Raw genomic sequence first — 23,089 nt, 5'->3', positions numbered from 1 at the left:
CATCATTGGTTTCTCCTGGAACTCAACAATTTTAGGAAAAGCCCTACTCAATACACTCCAATCCTTCCTCAGAATCTCACTAATGTGTGAACTGATCATGGAGAAAGTTGAAATAAAGAGTACACGTGTCTTCTCTTTCTTAGTTAGATTCCCATTTAGTAGGACCTGTCTATCCAACATCTCAACCTTACGTTTGTTTGTCTCTAGAATATGTTTCATATATATCCCCTGTCGGCAAATTTTGTGCACATTTGGTCAAGCCGTGAGGACAGCCTATCCTCCTGGCTGACTACCCTCTTGAATCTGATCAACTGGCTAAAAGGCAATGATTTTAGAATTGTCCTAGGATGGCCACTTTTATAATGTAAAAGATTATTTCTATCTGTTTTTTTCGAGAAAAGATCAGAAATCAGACTGTTGCCAACCACAGAGATTTGTGTGTCTAGAAATTCAATAGATGAAAAAGAGTACGACATGGTGAACTTAATTGTAGAATTCATATTATTCAAAAAGACAAGAAATTCCTGGTCCGTGAATATTAGGATTGCGCTCTGCAGGAGAAAAAAAGCTTGAAATAATAGCCACATACCACTGTATTGCCTTTGTAGCCTCTCTAGAACAGAAGTGTGCCAGCACCAACAGAGTAGGCGTCCACCTCCAACAAAAATTGCAAAGACACATCAGGATTATGGAGAATTGAGGCTGACGTGAAGGCCTTCTTTAATGTAAAGGATCTGCCAGGCACAGCTTCGGGGTTAACGCCCATAGATAATCAGTCTGCACCTGCTTCTATGTCTGTGAGACTGACTCAATCTTCCACCACTCAGGGTGGCAGGCTTAGGAGTGGGAGAACCTATCACAGCCTGGCCAGACGGAGCTGTGCACAACATGACTCCAACACTTTAAGGGCTTATTCAGACGAACGCGTCGCACGGACCTATATTAGTCTATGGGGCTGTGCAGACAGTTGCGCGATTTTTACGCAGCATGAGTCCGCTGCGTAAAAGTCACGACATGTCCGTTCTTTCAGCGTTTTTCGCGCATCACGCACCCATTGAAGTCAATGGTTGCGTGAAAACCACGCATGTCACACGGAAGCACTTCCGTGGGACAAGCGTGATTCGCGCAACAGCAGTGAAAAGGATGAATGAAAACAGAAAAGCACCACGTGCTTTTCTGTTTACAAACATCCAAATGATGTGTGTCATAATGATTGCGGCTGCGCGAAAAGCACGCAGCCGCGCATCATACAGGGCTGACACACGGAGCTGTTAAGTGCCTTTTGCGCAGGCAAAACGCTGCGTTTTTTGCGTGCGCAAAAAGCACACGCTCGTGTGAATCCAGCCTCAGGCACAGAGGCACGGGATACGGGGTACTGGAAGCAGGAACGGAACACTGGGAACTGGGAAACACTAGGGGACCATTTGCAAAGACAGACTTAGGGTAACACAACAATGCTCAGGCATTGAATGGAAGGACATAGCCCTTTTTATAGTCCAGAGGAATTCTGGGCTAACTTGCAGATTGTTACGTCCATGGCCGGGGGTCGTCGTTCTAACTCACCCCTTGACGATCCCGGCCATGGACGTAACAATCTCTCTTCTCGGCGTCCGTTTCCTCCTGGGAGACGCCGGCACTCTCTTCCGTGTCCTCGTACTGTTTCCCGAAGGGCGCGCGCCCCCGCGCGTGCACAGCCTTAAAGGGCCAGTACGTGTCCAGCTGTCAAAGATCAATTATCAGCCCAAATGGCTGCTGGACTATAAAAAGGGGTTCTGCCCACTGGTTCCTTGCCTGAGCGTTGTTGTATACCCTAGTTTGTCTTGCTAAAGGTCTCCCAGTGTTTTCCAGTTCCCAGTGTTACCCGTTCCTGCTGCCTGTACCCTGTATCCCGTGCTATCGTTACCTGCTGTGAAAGTCAAGTCGTATCTTCCCGCTGCACCCGCGGCGAAAGTCAAGTCGTGATCCTGCCACTGTCTACATTGCCTCAGGTACCCGTTCAGAACTATAGACATTGTTTTTTACCTTGTTGGCCAGCTGCTACCCCGCTACGCGGTACGGCCCAGTGGGTCCACACCCCTCGTCGTGACAGTACGCTCAGGCCATGGACCCCGCTGGCAAAGTCAAGAGCCTGTCATCCTCCCAAGACATGCAGGCGGACCTGCAGGATCTGCAAGCACGACAGGATAAACTCATTGTGGCAGTAGGCTCCATGGCACAGCATCTTGGTGCGCTAGTTACTTCCGTCACCACTCCAAGTCAAGCTCCTCCGATCGACCCTCCTGCTACGCCTCCTGGCAGCCCCAGTTCGGACTCTCCGTTCTCGCTGCCATTGCCACCTCGGTTTCATGGAGACGCAAGTTCGTGCAGGGGGTTCCTGAACCAATGCTAAATCCACTTCACTCTGCACGCCCGAGCATTTCCTTCGACGGAGCCAGGATCTCCTTCATTATATCCCTACTCGCCAGCAAGGCCCTGGCGTGGGCAAATCCAATCTGGGAACGACAGGGACCCGAGACCAGAGACTTCCATGGGTTTGTGCGGTTGTTCCGTTCCGTATTTGAGGAGCCTGGACGAGTCTCATCGGCAGCCACTGCTATCCTTAACCTGTGTCAGGAGTACGCCTCCATGGGCGAATACACCATCCAGTTCCGGACTCTGGCAGGAGAATTGTCCTGGAACAATGAGGCCTCGGTAGTATCCTTCTGGCATGGCCTATCGTCTGAGATCAAAGACGAACTGGCTGCTCGAGATCTCCCAGCTGTCCTGGATGATCTGATTCTACTGGCTACCCGTGTGGATATAAGGCTCAGAGAGAGATCCAGAGAGATTCTTCAGGAAAAACGGCTTCCTAGACTGGCGTCCAACGTCCAGCAACCTCTCTTGCCTTGTTCTTCTGCTGCGCCCGAGGCTCCGTTGCAGGTGGATCGGCTTAAACGGTCCGATCAAGAAAAACAGCGCAGGCGCACCTCTGGACTCTGTCTGTACTGCGGCCTTGCTGGCCATGTCGTGCGTCTGTGTCCCCAGGAGCCGCCAGCACACACGGCTGCACTGCTTTGCAGTTGTTTCTAAGGTGCGCACGTGTGCCTGCCCCTGGCCTTAAAGGGCCAGCGTACGCACCTGTAATATGTTCCCTACCCAATCTCCACACACTCTGTAAAATAAAAAGGGTCCTACCCTCTTTCTCCTTGCCTGAGCGTTGTTGCGTTCTTCCTTTTTTAGTTAAGCAAATGGTCCCTTAGTTGTATCCTGCTCCCAGTGTTCCTGTATTCTGCTTCCCGTATCCTGTATCCAGTAAGGCTGGGTTCACACGACCATGTTACGTCCGTAATGGACGGAACGTATTTCGGCCACAAGTCCCGGACCAAACACATTGCAGGGAGCCGGGCTCCTAGCATCATAGTTATGTACGACACTAGGAGTCCCTGCCTCTCTGTGGAACTACTGTCCCGTACTGAAAACATGATTACAGTACGGGACAGTGGTCCCGCAGCAAGGCAGGGACTCCTAGCATCGTACTTAACTATGATGCTAGGAGCCCGGCTCCCTGCACTGTGTTCGGTCCGGGACTTGCGGCCGAAATACGTTCCGTCCATTTCGGACGTAACATGGTCGTGTGAACCCAGCCTAACTGCGTTTGTCCCTGAGCTGAAGTCTAGCGTTGGAGTTGTGTTTGTGTCATCTGCCACGCCAAGCATCAGCTTCCACGCCAAGCATCATCTGTGCCACGAGTCATCTGTGCTAAAGCATCTGCTACATCTCGTGTCTGTCTGGACTCTCATACTGGTACCCTTGTGCTTAGACGTTTCATTTACTGTTGTTTGGTCAGCTGCCATTCTGCTACGGCGGAGCGGCCTAGTGGGTCCACATACCCCAGAATCATGACAGTATGCTCAGGCCATGGAACCCACTGGCCAACCCAAGTCCGCTGTTTAAATTATGCAAATGGACATGCGTGACCTCCGGGCACGTCAGGATCAACTACTACAGGCAATGAACTCCATCTTAACTCGTTTGGATCAGCCTCCTGCACCTCCTCTGGCTGTTTTCGCTGCCTCACCACCTGATATCCCTTCTGCCTACCCTGGTCCTGTAATTTTGTTACCTCTACCTCGCTATGACAGGGATCCCAAGACCTGCAGAGGGTTCATCAATCAGTGTACTATTCAATTTTAGGTTACTTGCTCACCTCTTCCCCTCTGATGAGACCAAAGTAGCCTTTGTTATTTTTCTCCTCGGCAAAGCTCTGGCATGGGCAAACCCCATATTGGAATGAGAGGACCCGGAATTTTCTGTTGCTATTCCTAGTGACTTTTCGCACGGTGTTCGAGGAAACGGATCAAACATCTTCTGTCGCCGCTTCCCGGCTGACCCGAAAGCAAGGGGAATCAACGGTGTGGGAGTATGCCATCTCCTTCCGTACACTGGCAGCAGATGTGGCGTCGAATTATGAGGCCTTGGTGGCGACTTTCTGGCAAGGACTGTCTCCGCGCATCAAGCATGACCTTGGAGGTCGCAACCTTCCTTCCTTTCTCCCTGGATGCCCTTATACGGTTTGTTGACCCAGATCAACATGAGGATCCAGGAGCGTGCACAGGGGGTTCGCCGGGAGAGGAGACGGCCGTATAGACTGGCACCCACGTTCCAGAGACCCCCTGCTGCCTTCTCCAGTTGTTCCACCCGAAGAGCCAACACAGGTGGACAGATTTAAGTTATCCGATCAGGAGAAACAGTGCAGACGCTCTTCAGGTTTGTGTCTGTATTGTGGCTACAAAGGCCATTTTGTGCGTCCACAAAAGCAAGTAAACTCCAGCGCCTAAAGTTGGTTGGGGAGACAACCCTAGGTGGAACCATGCCTAATGCTAAAACCTCTCCCAAACTATCCATTCCAGTATCCATATCCTGTCTCTGGAGAGAAATCACACACCGTTTCGGCTTATCTGGACTCTGGAGCGACTGCAAATTTTATTCAGCAGCACTTAGTAGGTTGTCTCCATCTGGCTACCGTTCCTCTGGAGAGCCCCCAAGCAGTCACCTCTGTGAATGGGCAACCACTGCTCGATCCTATACTGTTAATGACAAAACTGCTGAGACTACAAGTCGAAATCCTCCACGTGGAAAAGATTATTTTCTTCGTCTTGTCCAAAGCTATCAACCCTATTCTGCTGGACCTGCCTTTGTCTACATGCTCCGGTTCTCGAATGGATCTCCAGAGAGGTTTTCCAATGGGGATCTAAGTGCCTTCACCGCTGCCTGCCACAGTCGTCTTGTGCTGCCTCTACTCCCTCAGTCACTCTCTTGACTACCCACACATTATGCCGGCTTTGCAGACGCCTTCAGTAAAAGGGAGGTAGAAGTTCTTTCTCCTCATCATTCCTACGATTGCTCGAACTGCTTCCAGACGTCTCACCTCCTCGTGGACGGGTCTATCCTCTCTCCTTGCCAGAGACCCAGGCCATGTCGGCTTATGTTAAGGAGAACCTTGAGAGAGGGTTCATCCGGAAATCTTCTCCGGCCGGAGCCTTGTTCTTTTTCATTAAAATTTATCACAAACTTCTCGTTCTGACTGCTCCAATCTCTTCCTCACTAAGAAGGGGGTGAATGCCAAGGTTTGGCCTCCAGAGTCAGCATTTACCAGCCTCAAGAGCGCTTTCACTTTAGCCTCAGATCTTCACCATCCTGACGCGTCTCGACAGTTCTATCTAGAGGTTGATGCGTCTTCTGTTGGTGCTGGAGCACTGTTGTTTCAGAGAAACTCCAAGGGTAAGACAGTGGCTTGTGGCTTCTGACCTTGGAGGAGTGGAGACACTTGCTGGAGGGCGCTATTCATCCTATCATCATTTATACGGATCACAAGAACCTCACGTACCTACAGTCTGCACAACGATTAAATCCTCGCCAACCAGATGGTTGCTGTTTTTCACTTGTTTCCAATTCCTGCTCCACTTCCGTCCTGCAGACAAAAATGTGAAGGCTGATGCCATGTCTCAGTCATTTGAAATTGATGACTCTGAGGAAATTCAATATATTATAGATCCTTCCAGGATTATTGCCGCTAACACTCTGCAAATTAGAGACATTCCCCCCGGAAAGACTTTTGTTCATCCTGCAGACAGGAAGAGAATTCTCCTCAGGGGACACAATTCCAAACTGGCTGGGCACTCTGGTGTTTGTAAGACACGGGACTTGATATCTCGTCACTACTGGTGGCCCACGCTGCCTATAGATGTTGTGGACTATATTTCCTCAGGCATGAACTGTGCCTCAAACAAGTCTACCCATTCCAAACCTGCTAGTCTGCTCCTACCCCTGCCAGTGCCTGATGCTCCTTGGCAACATATCGCTATGGGCTTTTTTTACAGACCTTCCTCCTTCGGCTGGATGTACTACGGTCTGAGTAGTGGTGGACCGTTTCTCTAAAATGGCACATTTCGTTCCTTTGACTGGCCTTCCGTCTGCTCCTCGTCTGGCAAATCTGTTCATTCTGCACATCTTTCGTCTGCAGGGACTACCTCTGCATATTGTCTCGGATCGGGGTGTACAGTTCACGTCCAAATTCTGGAGAGCTATGTGCAATCTGCTAGATGTGAAGCTGGACTTCTCTTCTGCCTATCACCCACAGTCTAAGGCTGGGTTCACACGACCTATTTTCAGACGTAAACGAGGCATAATAAGCCTCGTTTTACGTCTGAAAATAGGGCTACAATACGTTGGCAAACATCTGCCCATTCATTTAAATGGGTTTGCCGACGTACTGTGCAGACAACCTGTCATTTACGCGTCGTCGTTTGACAGCTGTCAAACGACGACGCGTAAAAATACAGCCTCGTCAAAAGAAGTGCAGGACACTTCTTTCAGATGTAATTTGAGCCGTTCTTCATTGAACTCAATGAATCACAGCTCAAAATTTACGGCTGTCAGAGAAGCCTCGCAAAATGCGAGGAGGAGCATTTACGTCTGAAACGAGGCAGCTGTTTTCTCCTGAAAACAGTCTGTCTTTTCAGACGTAAAAGACTGCTACCGTGTGCACATACCCTAATGGTCAAGTGGAGAGGACCAATCAAATGTTAGAGAATTACCTTCGTCATTCTGTTTCTGCCCAAACATGACAATTTGGTACAACTTCTGCCTTGGGCAGAATTCTTACAATAATTATTCAAGTGAGTCTACTCCTTCTTCTCCTTTCTACATTGTGTACAGTCAGCATCCACGAGTTCCTCTTCTTGTGCCAGCCATGACTCAAGTACCGGCATCTAATTCTTCATTTGGGAATTTCCTTCACATCTGGCATCAAACCAAGTCTGCGATTCTTCAGGCAGTTGATCGCATGAAAAGGCATACCTATAGAAATAAGAAAGGTTCCGCCTCAATTTTCTCCCAGAGACCAGGTCTGGCTATCCTCAAGAAACATTCAAGATGCCTTCTCACAAATTCACTCCCAAATTCCTTGGTTCTTTCGAAGTCCTGCAACAAAAAAAACCTGTGACCTATATGCTTCGGCTGCCTCCTACTCTTAGGATTCCCAAGTCGTTCCATGTGTCCCTCCTTAAGCCTGTAAATCTCCTAGTTCTGCAGTTGCTCCCAGCGGTTCTTCTGCTGTCCTCGAGATTCTAGACTACAAGAGAGTAGGAGGAAGGACTTTCTATCTGGTGGACTGAAAAGGGTTTGGTCCGGAGGAGAGGTCTTGGGAGCCAGAAGAGACCCTTAATGCCCCTACCCTCATTAAAAAAATTCCTCTCTCGCTCTGGACCCAAGGAGAGGGGACGTAAGGGGGGGATACTGTAACCGCCACGGTCGCGGACCGCTGCCTTCCCTCACCTCCCGACGGCCGCAACCGTAGATCTCGGACTTCTTCCCAGCGCCTCCCTCCCTGGAGATGCCAGCACAAGGGGCCATACTGCTCTGCAGCATCCCCGGTCTTAAAGGCCCAGCGCGCACACATGCAAAAAGTTACCTATTCATTCTCCCTGAACTATAAAAAGGACTCTGCCCTTCCACTCCTTGCCTGAGCGTTGTTGTTGCCTACTGTGATAAACCAGTCCTTGGGGGATGTAATATTCCTTATTTTCAGGTTGTGAATAAATCTCCCATGCCATCTATAAAAGGGAGAGGTGTCATGAGTTATGTTTTAAAACCCATGCATCAGGTAAATGTCCCTGACTGTGGGGGATAATCAGGATGTCCTTTTCCAGAGACATAATCAAATTAGTTTGCATGACAACACAAGGACCAACTTTGTCTCTGTGGGGCTCCCATCACACCTGGGTGCTAATATAATCAATACTTTGGAAGCCAGACAGAGAGACTCCAGTACCCACATGTCTACAGAAATGGCTGTATGGGACAAAAGAAATATAATCCTTCAAAGCCCCCCCTGTCATAATTCATATTGTATATAACCCAGCTAGGTGTATATGATCCAGGACCTCAGACGCTCCTTGGGTCTCAAGCGCAGGGATTCTCGGCCATGAGAAACCCCAGAACTGAATGTTGGTTACAATTATTAATATTTCATAGTCATGTTTGGTATGCCAGGGTTGGTTAAAATATAAGGAAAAGAAAAAACAAAAACCTGGTAAAAAAGGCACTCGGCTCAATAAAGTCGCAATTTAATTATCAAAAGTTTATTAATATATATTTAAAATTATGCAATCTTGCACAAAAACCTACACCTATCACCGGGTTTGTGATGTCTGTTTGTAGGTTTTTGTGCAAGATTGCATAATTTTAAATATATATTAATAAACTTTTGATAATTAAATTGCGACTTTACTGAGCCGAGTGCCTTTTTCACCAGGTTTTTGTTTTTTCTTTTCCTTACATTTCCATGTCTGGTTGGCACCGTATATATATATATATATATATTTACATATACTGAGCTCTTTAGTCCAGAGATCATTGTTCTTTTTGTTTATATATTGGTTAAAATATGCCCGGGAACTTGTCGGACATGCTATCTCGCTACGAGATTCAAATAAAGAGTTGTGAATTGTGTCCGACAACTTTCCCTGTTTTGCATGTAATTAGCCATCCTCCTTCCACCTGACCAGGAGGAGGGGTGAGGGGTCTTGTTTGGACCCTTTATAGTGGCATACCAAGAAATACACAGTGTCAGACCACAGGAGATGCGACCACATTGCAGTTCTGTCCACATTCAAGCTGTTCTCCTCAGCGGGATCTCTAACCTATCCAATACGTAAGAGGTCTGTTATTCTTTGCTTTATTCCCTTTTATTTTGTAACTGTTTTGCTTATATGTATGTCATTTTATTTACATCATTTTTGTAACCTTTTTGTAAGCACTGTACTTTCGTATAGTAAACCTTAAAATTAATAAGTTTGTTCCTTGCTGCTCTAAACCTACCCACAACCTCGAAGAGGAAAAGCATAATCTGTTGAATGCTATTTAGATTCAGTGTGTACCTGTGTGCGTTACCAGGAGGAGGCTCTTGTCGGCCTAATACGGCAAGTGGTGGCAGCGTTTTGTGTGTATGTGCGAACTGGTTTTGGGGCACGCTTTAACTTGTTATTAGCCTGTTGCGATAGGTGTGTGTACTAGTGAGAGTGGACAAGCGGAGTTCCCCTTTACAGTAGCATCCAAGTCACGTGTGCCAGGAGTGGTGTTTGTGACGGAGTGGTGGCAGCGGTGGGATAATTTTATTTTTTATTAGAGCATTAAGTGCCTGGATTAAGTAATTAACCCTTGCACTTAAGGACTGGCAGAATCCTTGCGAGGAGCTCACCGGTTTACAAGGACAAACTCAGTGCTTATTTATTTTTTATTAATTAAGACATACTTGCATACAGTTCCCCTCCCTTCTTGTTTTTCTTTTCTATTTTTATTTGGCAAGTAACTGCTAAGATGGCAGCTACTTACAAGAAGCAAGACAAAGCCGTTTTGATCAGCCTTTGTGAGCAGAGAGGTCTGGATGGGACTGACAAAACAAAAGAAATGCTGATCCGTGCATTGGTAGAGGATAATGCCAAGCACCAACACCATGTGGTACCTGAGCCAGGCACCTATACAGCACATGGGGATCAAGTGATGGATGTGGCTCCGGAACTGGCAGACCCAGAGGGTACCAGCAGCAGCAGTTCTCGGAGTGGAATGGACTCTTGTTTGCCACTAATTCTTCAACAGATGAGTGAGTGTGACCCCCAAATGCGTATGCAGCTTATTTTACAAGAACGCCAAGCAGAGCGAGAGTTTGCCGAGCCCCAGGCAGAGCGAGAGGAGCGCCAGGCAGAGTGCCAGGCGGAGCGGGAGGCGGCAGAGCGCCAGGCGGAGCGAGAGTACCAGCTGGAGTTAGCACGACTCCAATTGCACACTTCTACACCACAGAACAGAGAGTCCAGGGATACAATAACCACCTTTAAACCCCGTCTGGAGCACTTTCCTGTTATGGAAAAGGATGGGGCCCTGGACACTTTCCTAAGAGGATATGAAAAGGCTTGCAGACAGTACCAGTTACCCAGTGAGCAATGGGCCAGGTACCTAACCCCAGGGTTAAAAGGCAAAGCCTTGGAAGTGTTTGCAGCTCTTCCCCTAGACCAGGATGGGGATTATGATGCCATCAAACAAGCTTTGATCCAGAAATATAACCTCACCCCAGAGGTGTATCGCAAAAGATTCCGGACTTTACAACGTGGACCTAATGACAGCTACTTGGATGTGGTAGATGGCCTGAGAATCAACCTCCAGCAGTGGATCCGAGGGTTTTCCATCACTACTTTTGAGGGCCTGGAGGATCTGATTATTAAAGATCAATTGCTGCACATTTGCCCTGTGGAAGTGCGACAGTTTGTATTGGACCGAGAGCCCAAGGATGCGGCCCAGGCAGCACACATTGCGGATGCCTATCTTGCCAACCAGGAACCAGCAGTGCGGAAACCTTCTATTGCCAACTGGAAAGGGGGTAAGCCAACTACAAACGCATTTTCTTTTGCCAACCGACCCTCAGGGGGTCCTGGCCCTGTTCCCCCCACCAGGCCTGCATTTGATTCCCACAGGTGTTTTGTGTGTAACAAATTGGGCCACCTCAGCACTACCTGCCCTGAGAAAAAGAAGAATGCCCCCCTGCCCAAGCCACCTGGTTCCTCTCCAGCTGTTTTGTGTGTGGGTGGGATTCAGGGGAAACCCAGTGACAATCTTCAGTCGGTTACTGTGGGCAATACTGTCACTGTGGGGTTGAGAGACACCGGCGCTGAGATGACTCTGGTCCGCCCCGAACTTGTGTCTATGGAGGACATTATTCCTGGAAAAACCCTGACTGTCACCGGGATTGGGGGGGGGAGTCCACCCCGCTTTGCCCATGGCACGGGTGTACCTTGATTGGGGTACAGGGAGGGGGTTAAAAGAAGTGGGGGTGTCTGAAAATATTCCCACGAATGTCTTATTAGGTACTGACCTGGGACGGTTAGTATCTCAGTATGTTGCTTCAGATGTTGCTGATGACCCCCCAAGCTCTGTTGAAATGTGTGATGTTGATGATAAAGTAATATGTTCCCCTCTTGATCTTTATGAACCCTGCCATGTAGATCTGTCTAATGATGTTAATGTGCTATGTGACCATGTGGAACCATGTAATGCCATACTATTGGGGGATGCTACTAAGGTAATCGGTAATAGTCATATAACCAGTGATGCTCTAGAGATATGTCCTGATACCGATAATATGGTATATACTCAGATTGACCCCCAGACCCTAGTTAGCCAGAAGCGGACTTACATATCAGCCGTGACCCGCAGTCAAAATAGCCATAACTTAGATATCTGTCTGCCAGCTAACAGCCCAGAAAGTGCCACAGAGGAGCCCAGCGAGGCTGTCGCTTTTACTTCCCTCCTAGCCACCCAGAGCCAAGAGTTTCAGGCCGCTTTACATGATGATGCCAGCTTAGACAAGCTAAGGGACCTTGCTGGAAAAACACCTGCCGAATCTGACAAGGAGAGGATATTCTGGGATCAAGGCAGGCTGTATAGGGAGACTATTTCCTGTGATCACCAACAGGCATGGTTAAAAGAGCAACAGCTCATAGTACCCCACCAGTTTCGTGAACAATTAATGAGGGTTGCCCATGAGATCCCCTTTGCTGGACATTTAGGGGTACAGAAGACAAAAGCCAGGCTTGCTCATAACTTTTATTGGCCTAAAATGGGAACTGACATAGCCAACTACTGCCGTTCTTGTGTGACATGCCAAAGGGTGGGGAAGTCGCGACATATCCCGAAAGCCCCATTAGCCTCTTTGCCAATCATTGATGAGCCCTTCCAGAGAATCGATGTGGATATCATTGGGCCTTTGGCCATACCCAGCAGTTCCGGGATTCATCTTAACGGTGGTAGATTATGCTACTCGGTACCCAGAAGCCATAGCGTTATCCTCCATTCGGGCCGACAAGGTGGCTGATGCCCTGATAAGTGTATTTGCTCGAGTAGGATTTCTCAGGGAGATGCTTACCGATCAGGGGACCCAGTTTATGTCCAACCTGATGCAGTGCCTCTGTAAGAGAATGCAGGTGCAACACCTTGTAGCCAGTCCCTATCACCCACAGACTAATGGTCTGTGTGAACGATTTAATGGGACCCTCAAACAAATGCTCAAGATGTTGGTCGAGTCCCAGGGGCGCGACTGGGAGCGGTATCTCCCCCACCTGTTGTTTGCTTACCGAGAGGTACCGCAGGCCTCAATGGGGTTCTCCCCCTTTGAGCTCCTGTATGGAAGATGAGTACGGGGCCCCCTAGATCTGATAAGAGAATCCTGGGAAGGAGAATTGGTTACTCCAGAGGTATCGGTCATAGAGTATGTCATGAGGTTCCGGGATAAGATGCAAACCCTGACCGGGTTGGTAAGGGAGAACATGGTGCAGGCCCAAGCCAGCCAAAAGCAATGGTATGACCGCAATGCGAGAGAAAGAGTTTGTGAAGTGGGCCAGAAAGTATGGGTGTTAGTCCCCATGACTCAAAATAAATTACAAGCCGCTTGGGAAGGCCCCTATACCATTCACCAACGCCTAAATAATGTAAATTATGTGGTGACCATAGATCATGTGAGGAAAAAGCAGAAGGTTTTTCATGTCAACATGATGAAGGCCCATTATGACCGGGAAGCATGCGCCCTGCCAGTGTGCAGTTGGCCAGAGGAAGGGGAAAGTGATGCCCTTCTAGATCTAGTCGCTACTGTGAAAGAGGTTGGCTCCATTGAGGATGCCCAGATTAGCCCGAAGCTATCTGCGAACCAGATGTCCCAGCTGCGTGGGGTATTACATCCATTTCTAGCCACTTTCACTGGGAAACCGTGGAGAACCCAGCTGGCAGTCCACCATGTGGACACTGGGGAGCATCTTCCTATCAGACAACCCCCCTACCGGGTTTCCTTAGAGGTGCGGGCAGATATTAAACAGGAGATAGATGAAATGTTGGATCTGGGCGTAATCCGAAAATCGCAGAGTGCATGGGCCTCCCCTGTAGTCCTTATCCCCAAAAAAGACCGGACAACTCGGTTCTGTGAAGACATAGGAGATTAAATGCCATTACGGTTTATGATGCATATCCGATGCCCCGCATAGTTGAGTTACTGGATCAGTTAGCCAGCGCTCAATACCTAACCGTTATGGATTTGAGTCAAGGATATTGGCAGATTCCCATGTACATAGAAGCGCAGGAACGGTCTGCTTTCATTACACCTTTCGGATTGTATGAATCCAGGGTGATACCCTTTGGCATGAAAAACGCACCTGCCACTTTCCAGCGCTTGGTGAATCAGCTGCTTGAGGGACTTGAAGGGTTTGCAGTAGCTTACCTAGATGACATTGCCGAGTTCAGCTCCACATGGGAAGAACACCTGTCGCACCTGTCGCAGGTGCTCAGGCGGGTCCAAACTGCAGGCCTGACTATCAAGCCCGGAAAGTGTCAGATAGGCATGACGGAGGTGCAATACCTAGGACACAGAGTGGGTGGGGGGACTCTGAAACCAGAGCCCGGGAAGGTAGATGCAATCACAGCCTGGCCCACCCAAACAACGAAAAAACATGTGATGTCCTTTTTGGGTACCGCTGGGTACTACCGCAAATTTGTACCTAACTATAGTGCCCTAGCGAGGCCCCTGACTGAACTAATCAAGAAGCTGCCTCAGATAGTGAATTGGGCCACCTGTGAGAACTCTCTTGCCACGCTGAAAGCTGCCCTTGCCAGTTCTCCAGTGTTGCAAGCCCCAGATTTCACCCGAAGGTTCGTGGTCCAGACTGATGCCAGTGCCTATGGCCTAGGTGCGGTTCTCAGCCAGATAAATTCAAGGGGAGAAGAACATCCAGTTATGTATTTAAGCAGGAAGCTTCTGCCCAGGGAGGTGGCATACGCCACAATAGAGAAAGAGTGCTTAGCCATAGTGTGGGCCCTGCAGAAGTTGCAACCCTACCTTTATGGGCGTAATTTCATGGTAGTGGCCGATCACAACCCTCTTAGCTGGTTACACAGGGTAGTGGGTGATAATGGCAAATTACTGTGGTGGAGCCTAGCTCTACAGCAGTATGACTTTACGATCCAGACTAAGAAGGGAAGTGAACATGGGAACGCAGATGGGTTATCCCGCCAAGGGGATGTGCTTGGGAAATGACCTGTAAGTCAATTTCCCAGGGCACATCATAAAGGGGGAGGTGTGATAAACCAGTCCTTGGGGGATGTAATATTCCTTATTTTCAGGTTGTGAATAAATCTCCCATGCCATCTATAAAAGGGAGAGGTGTCATGAATTATGTTTTAAAACCCATGCATCAGGTAAATGCCCCTGACTGTGGGGGATAATCAGGATGTCCTTTTCCAGAGACATAATCAAATTAGTTTGCATGACAACACAAGGACCAACTTTGTCTCTGTGGGGCTCCCATCACACTTGGGTGCTAATATAATCAATACTTTGGAAGCCAGACAGAGAGACTCCAGTACCCACATGTCTACAGAAATGGCTGTATGGGACAAAAGAAATATAATCCTTCAAAGCCCCCCCTGTCATAATTCATATTGTATATAACCCAGCTAGGTGTATATGATCCAGGACCTCAGACGCTCCTTGGGTCTCAAGCGCAGGGATTCTCGGCCATGAGAAACACCAGAACTGAATGTTGGTTACAATTATTAATATTTCATAGTCATGTTTGGTATGCCAGGGTTGGTTAAAATATGCCCGGGAACTTGTCGGACATGGTATCTCGCTACGAGATTCATATAAAGAGTTATGACCGATTAGAATTGTGTCCGACAACTTTCCCTGTTTTGCATGTAATTAGCCATCCTCCTTCCACTTGACCAGGAGGAGGGGTGAGGGGTCTTGTTTGGACCCTTTATAGTGGCATACCAAGAAATACACAGTGTCAGACCACAGGACATGCGACCACATTGCAGTTCTGTCCACATTCAAGCTGTTCTCCTCAGCGGGATCTCTAACCTATCCAATACTTAAGAGGTCTGTTATTCTTTGCTTTATTCCCTTTTATTTTGTAACTGTTTTGCTTATATGTATGTCATTTTATTTACATCATTTTTGTAACCTTTTTGTAAGCACTGTACTTTCGTATAGTAAACCTTAAAATTAATAAGTTTGTTCCTTGCTGCTCTAAACCTACCCACAACCTCGAAGAGGAAAAGCATAATCTGTTGAATGCTATTTAGATTCAGTGTGTACCTGTGTGAACGTGTGCGTTACCAGGAGGAGGCTCTTGTCGGCCTAACACGGCAAGTGGTGGCAGCGTTTTGTGTGGATGTGCGAACTGGTTTTGGGGCGCGCTTTAACTTGTTATTAGCCTGTTGCGATAGGTGTGTGTACTAGTGAGAGTGGACAAGCTGAGTTCCCCTTTACAGTACCATCCAAGTCACGTGTGCCAGGAGTGGTGTTCGTGACACCTACCCATGTTCGGATTGCAAATGGTCCCTTAGTTGTATCCTATTCCCAGTGTTCCCGTCACATTCCTGTATCCTGTAACTGTGTTTGTTCCTGAGCTGAAGTCTAGTGTTGGAGTCGTGTTGTGTCATGTGTCATATGCCACATCCAGTGTCTTCTGCATCGTCCAGTGTCTTCTGTAATGTCCAGTTTCATCTGTGCCACGAACCATCTGCCAAAGCATCTGCTACACCTCATGTTTGTCCAGGGTCTTAGAGGTACTCATGCTAAAGACTTTTGCATAGACTGTTTGGCCAGCTGCGACTCCGCTACGGCAGAGCGGCCTAGTGGATCCACATACCCCAGTACCATGACACATACGCATTATACATACACATACATAAATACATATTACACATATATACACTTTACACACATACAAATACATAATACACAAGGCCCACTGTCACGCCCGGCCGGGCAGCATCAGGAAATGATATGCGATGCAGTATACACCATCTTAACACTTCGTTAAATCCGCAAATCCAGTTTTAAGTGGGGCTAACCCATTCCAGGTCAACCCACCCCCCTGTGACCGCAATTGTTTTGCCACTGTTTTAACAAACTTTTTCTCCTTTGCTCTTATGCATGTATTTTTGATCATAGATGAGGGTTTTACCCCTTCCCGAAATCCGCTGTATATACGGCACTGTCGAGCAGGGCTTCCCGCAAAGCGCAGTACCATTACGTCGCAGTGATAGTGAGGGCTCAGGAGCTGAGCCCGCACCATGACCGCTGGGTGCCAGCTGTATGTTACTGCTGACACCCTGCAGTATCGGCCCGGACCGGAGCTAGAATCAGATCTGGCTGATTAACCCCTCAGATGCTGCGTTCAATAGAGATCGCAGCATGTGTGGAGTTTTTAGCCACTGGCACCCCAGCAACGTGATCGCTGGGTTGCTGCTGGCTGCAAAGGCGATTGGAGGCCTAATACTTACCTCCCGGTCCGCCAGAAATAGAAGGCTAGAAGGCTTCCAATACCATCAGCAAGATGGCGCCGGCTCAGCTTCCGGTTCAGAAGCTGAGGCGGCGTCATCAGCAGTGGGTGTCCACTGTATGTTACAGTGGACACCCCGATGTATTGGCAGGAACTGCAGCTCGCTCCGATTCCTGCCATTAACCCCTTCGATGCAGCGATCCAATGTGATCGCCGCATCAAAGTGGTTTGTAGAAAATCGGCAGCCTGCCATGCGATGGCAAGGCTGCCAACTGCTACTATGGCAACAGGAGGCCTAACAATGGCCAAGCCGATTAGGCCCCGACCAGAGCCGGTTCGGCTTGCTGTCAGTGAATAACTGACAGTTCTAATACATTGCACTACATCGGTAGTGCAATGTATTAGAACATCAAACAAACAGTTGGACCTTCAAGTCCTAGTGGGACTAAAGAAAACTAAAAGAAAAGTGTAAAAAAAAAAAAGTTGTCAAAAATAAAAGTTTCAAGTAATAACATAAAACACAATCGCCCTTTTACCCTTATCAAGTCATTTATTATTGAAAAATAATAAAACCATACATATTTGGTATCGCCGCATCCATAACGACCTGAACTATAAAAATATTATGTTATTTGTCCCTCGCAGTGTACGCTGTAAAAATCAACCTAAAAAATAATGGCAGAATAGCTTTTTTTTTTGGTCACAAAAAGTCACAAGTATCCAACAATGGTACCTATAAAACCTATAGCTCGTCCCACAAAAACAAGCCCTCATACAGCTCCGTCGACAAAAAAAAATTAAAAAGTTATGGCTCTTACAACTTGGCGACAGCAAAAAATACATATATAAAAGTAATTTTATTGTGCAAAAAGTTGTAAAACATAAAGTGCTATAATTTAGGTATCGCAGGAATCGGACTGACCCGCAGAAAGAAGGTAACATGTAATTTATGATGCGTGGTGAACTCTGTATAAAAAAAAAACCTAAAACACTATGGCAGAATTGCTATTTTTTGATTACCTTGCCTCCCAAAAAATAGGATAAAAAGTGATCAAAAAGGTCGCATGTACCCCAAAATGGTACCAACAACAACTACAGCGCATCCCACAAAAAAACAGCCCTCATACCACTACATCTATGAAAAAAATAAAATTAGTTAAGGCTCCAATAAGACAGGAAAGATAAATATGCAGTTGTGCAAGCCCGAGGGGAACATTTCTTCTGTTTCAAGTGGCGATTTATCAAGGCCCTAAAATTTGGGAACCAGGAAAGGGAGGACTCAAATATATCTGCTGGAAGCGAGGGTGCCCATATTATACCAGGACGACACTTCCCAGCAAAATTCCTCAAACTGCAAAGGTGCGGAGTGTGGACCAAAAGGGGAATAAGTAAGGACACCATTTATCACTGCGACACCGGCCTGTGCAGAAAGGATTGCTTCACAGCGTAACAAATATTTATGGATTTATAATGGTTTACCCCATTATTATACAACGTGACTATGTCCCTGATATACTCTGCCCAGTTTACATATGCCCCACATTGTAAACTGAAATACCAGTAAAACTCCAAACAAAACTACTACCAAGCAAAATCCACACTACAAAAGCTAAATGGCGCACCTTCCCTTCGGAGCCCTACAGCGTGCCCAAACAGCAGTTTACTTCCTGAGAGAACCCTTCTAACAGTTTTTGGGGTGTCTCCCCCCCCCCCCCCCCAGTGGCATAAGCTGGGCATGACATATTTCCCACTGAAATGTCACATCTAGGGAAAAAATTAAACATTTTTACTTTGCACCACCCGCAGCGCAATCATTTGTGGAAAAGACCTGTGGGGTGAAAATGCTCACTACACCCCTTAATAAATGCCTTGAGGGGTGTAGTTTCCAAAATGGGGTCACTTCTGAGCGGTTTTTTATTATTGCACATCAGAACCTCTGCAATTGTGAACCAATACTGTGTAAGTTGCCAAATTAGGCCTCAATTTCGCATGGTACTCGCTCACTCCTGAGCCCTGTCAATATTCCAGGCAAAAGATTAGGGCCACATGTAGGGTGTTTCTAAAACCAGGAAACACAGCATAATAATTAGAGAGCTGTCTTGTTATGGTGGCACAAGCTGGGCAATACATATTGGCACATCTATGGAAAAAAAAAATAATTCACTCTGCACCATCGAGTGCACGCTAATTTCTGCCAAACACCTGCAGTATTAAAATGCTCGCTACACCCCTAGGTGAAAACCTTGAGGGGTGTAGTTTCCAAAATGGGGTCACTTGCAGGGGGGTTTCCACTGTTTTAGTCCCACAGGGGCATTGCAAATGCTACATAGCAACCAATCCAGCAAAATCTGTACTTCAGAAGCCAAATGGCATGCCTTCCCTTCTGAGCCCTACTGTGTGCACAAACAGCAGTTTATGACCATATATCCGGTATTGCCATACTCCGGAGAAATTGCTTTACACACGTGTTGATTTTTTTTTATTTATTGATAAAATGAAAAATTTTGAGCTAAAGCTACATCTTATTGAAGAAAAAGGATTGTTTTTATTTTCACTGCCCAATCCTAATAAAATTTATGAAACATCTGTGGGGTCAAAATGCTCACTACACCCGTAGATTAATTCCTCAAGGGGTGTAGTTTCCAAAATGCGGTCACTTGTGGGAGGTTTCCATTGTTTTGTCCTAAAGGGGCTTTGCAAATGTGACATGGCCTCCGCAAACCATTCCTGCTAAATTTGAGCTCCAAAAGACAAATGGCGCTCTTTCCCTTCTAAGCCCTGCCGTGTGTCCAAACAGCCATTTAGGACTACATGTGGGGTGTTTTAATCAGGAGAAATTTCTTTACAAATGTGGTGGTGCTTTTTCTTCTTTAGTCCTTGTGGAAATGAGAAAAAAAAATAGCTAAACCTAAATTTTTTTTGAAAGAACGAAGATTTTAATTTTCACAGCCTACTTTCAATAATTTCTGCAATAAACCTGTGGTGTCAAAATGCTCACTATACCCCTAGATAATTTCCTTGAGGGGGTCTAGTTTCCCAAATGGGGTCACTTTTGGGGGATTTTCACTGTTTTGGCACCGCAAGAGCCCTTCAAACCGGACATCGTGCCTAAAATATTTTCTAATAAAAAGGAGGCCCCAAGATCCACTAGGTACGCCTTTGCTTCTGAGATGCTTCAGTCCATTAGCACACTAGGGATATTTCAAAAAAAAAAACTGCAGAATCTGGGCAATCAATAAGGAGCTGTATTGCTCAGGTAAAACCTTCTGTGCTATGATTTTTTTTTTATTACAAATGAATTTCTGCAAAAAACAGGAAATTTGTACATTTCCCCTCTACTTTGCTTTAATTCCTGTGAAATGTCTAAAAGGGTTAAAGAGACTCTGTCACCCCATTATAAGTGCCCTATCTCCTACATAAGGAGATGGGCGCTGTAATGTAGGTCACAGTAATGCTTTTTATTTTGAAAACCAATCTATTTTAAACCACTTTGAGCGATTTTTAGCTTTATGCTAATGAGTTTCTTAATGCCCAAGTGGGCGTGTTTTTACGTTAGACCAAGTGGGCGTTGTACAGAGGAGTGTATGACGCTGACCAATCAGTGACCAATCAGCGTCCTACACTTCTCTCCATTCATTTACACTGCACTAGCGATATAGTTATATCGTTATGTGCAGCTACATACACAAACACTAACATTACAGTAGTGTCCTGATAATGAATATACATCACTACCAGCCTGGACGTGAGGTTTATTCAGAATCCTGACACTTCTGAATCTTTTCTGTGAGATTCCAGCAAGGCAAGCGTAATCTCGCGAGATTACGATGTAACCTGTCATTTCAAACGAGATTACGCTTACCTTGCTGGAATCTCACAGAAAAGATTCAGAAGTGTCAGGATTCTGAATAAACATCACATCTAGAACTGCCCCCTGTAAAAATAGCCTCGAAATTACCTTGAAAATTCGAGAAATTGCTGCTAAAGTTCTAAGCCTTGTAACGTCCTAGAAAAATAAAACGATATTCAAAAAACAATGCCGATCTAAAGTAGACATATGGGGGATGTTAATTAGCAACAATTTTGTGTGGTATAACTGCCTGTCTTACAAGCAGATACATTTAAATTTAGAAAAATACTCGTTTTTGCAATTTTTCACAAAATTTTGGTGGTTTTCTAATTAAATACTGAAAGTATCGAGCAAATTTTGCGAGTAACAAAGTCCAATGTGTCACAAGAAAACAATCTCAGAATCACTTGGATAGGTGAAAGCAGTCCGAAGTTATTACCACAAAATGAAACATGTCAGATTTGGAAAATGAGGCTCTGTCAGGAAGGCCAAAAGTAGCCAAAGCGGGAAGGGATTAAGATTGTACCAAAACAAATCTTGTATCTTCTATTTTGTTTATGTGAACCTGTTGGCGTGTTAATGTTGCCCTAACTTCGGGCAGTATGATATAGTGACAGGTGCACTGATTGAACTAAACGATGTGTTACTCTAAAGTGCTGCGTCATTTTAGAGAAGTCATAGCTTTAGAACTAGCTTGTGTCCATTGTTAGGGCAGCACGAGTGTGCTAAAAGGTTCCTTTTAAATGGGTTTTCCAGTCCCTAAAAATTGATGGCCTATCCTCAGGATAGGCCATTAATAGCTGATGGGTCGGGGTCCAACTATCAAGACCCCCACCGATCAGCTGTTTTGAAGGGAGTGCAGCGCTGCTTCCCCTTAATTTCTACTTGCTCACTGAATAGCCGACCCGGATGTAGTGGCGATTCACAGTATGGCAGCCTTCTCACATTGAAGTGAATGTAAGAAGGCTGCAATACTCCGAATTGTGCTACATCTGTGTCGACGATTCATAGTGAGCAAGTGGAAGCACTGCACTACCTTCAAAGCAGCTGATCGGCGGGGGTCCCGGTAGTTGGACCCCGACCCATCAGCTATTGATGGCCTATCCTGAGGATAGGCCATCAATTTTTAGGGACTGGGAAACCCCTTTAAGTATTATGTTCATTAAATTTGCAGAAAAGGGAATAGTCTTTATTTTATTTATTTTTTTTATTTTTTTTTAAAGATGTAGTTGAATGTCTTTCGACTAAAACCGACAAAAGTTGTAGCTTACAATAATCTTACAGTGCCATGTATAACATTTACTTATGTCAAAAGTACAGCATTGCTGTAACAACCTTGAACAAGCCCCCGTTTTACATTTTTAGCATTTCAACCCTTAGGCAATATGTGATCTCAGCACCAGGGCTGGCTCAAGGTTTATGTGGACCCTTGGTCGACACAGACTTCGTGTGCCCATTTTCTGGGGAACTCACGGTGGCAGTAAAGTGCCACACATCCCCTCTACCTGGTAGTGCCACAAAGCCCCCCCCCCTCCCAGGTAGTGTCACACTGCCCCCCCTCTGGTACCCCTACCTGGTAGTGCCACATAGCCTTTGGGGCTCCATATAGGAGTGGGAGCCGACGCTCTGGCCGGGGATTCCGCTTCACTAGGAGCCCCTGACATCACTGTCCATATACGTTCAGTGAGGTCAGGGGCAACCCCAGAGCAATAGTCCCGGGCAGAGCGCTACTAGCACTCTGCTTGAGACACTGCTCTGCTCCTGACATCACTGTACATATATGGATAGTAATGTCCGGAGCAGAGCTAGAGTCTCAAGCACAGCGCTAGTAAAGGCTCTGCTCCGGGACTCAGTCTCTGGGGAAGACCTTGACATCACTGTCCATATATGGACTACTAGCACTCTGCCTGGGACTCTTCTTCTGGCATCGCTGTCCATATATGGACAGTGATGTCAGGGGCAACCCCAGAGCTGGAGTCTTGGGCAGAGCGCTACTAGCACTCTGCCTGGGATTCTGTAGAGTAGTAATTGGCAGAGCAGGGAGATACCTACCTGCTCTGCCATAGCATTTTAATAGTATCTGCATCCTTAGGACGCAGATTCCATTGAATGTGGCATCGCTACCAATGTAGCAGCTATAGCGGCTGCTAACGGGGCCACTGGACATGGGGGGCCCGTGACAGCAGGCAGCACTACCCCCACATGCTTCGGGCCCCGTAGCGGCTACTGCAGTGGTTACATCGCCTCCTAGACATGGGCTTCCTATAGAATAAGAATCCCTGGCAAGAGTGTCGGCAGCGCTCTGGCCGGGGATTCCACTTATGGAGGAGCCATAACGGCAGCATCAGCACTATTTAACATTTAGCTCTGGCAT

The 23,089-nt window shown here is 46.8% G+C and overlaps 1 protein-coding gene across 1 annotated transcript; it reads left to right on the top strand.

Annotated features, from left to right (window-relative positions):
* Window positions 1-9,858: 9,858 nt before the first annotated feature.
* Window positions 9,859-12,403, top strand: LOC142654004 (uncharacterized). The gene is given in 2 exon segments (XM_075828890.1): window positions 9,859-11,292; window positions 11,294-12,403. Coding segments are annotated over 2 exon segments (2,544 nt in total).
* The last annotated feature ends 10,686 nt before the right edge of the window (window positions 12,404-23,089 follow it).

The sequence above is a fragment of the Rhinoderma darwinii genome, chromosome 1 (assembly GCF_050947455.1).
Source record: "Rhinoderma darwinii isolate aRhiDar2 chromosome 1, aRhiDar2.hap1, whole genome shotgun sequence".
Classification (NCBI taxonomy): domain Eukaryota; kingdom Metazoa; phylum Chordata; class Amphibia; order Anura; family Rhinodermatidae; genus Rhinoderma; species Rhinoderma darwinii.
The sequence above is the reverse complement of the archived record's forward strand: the minus strand, read 5'-3'. Positions and strand labels throughout refer to the sequence as shown.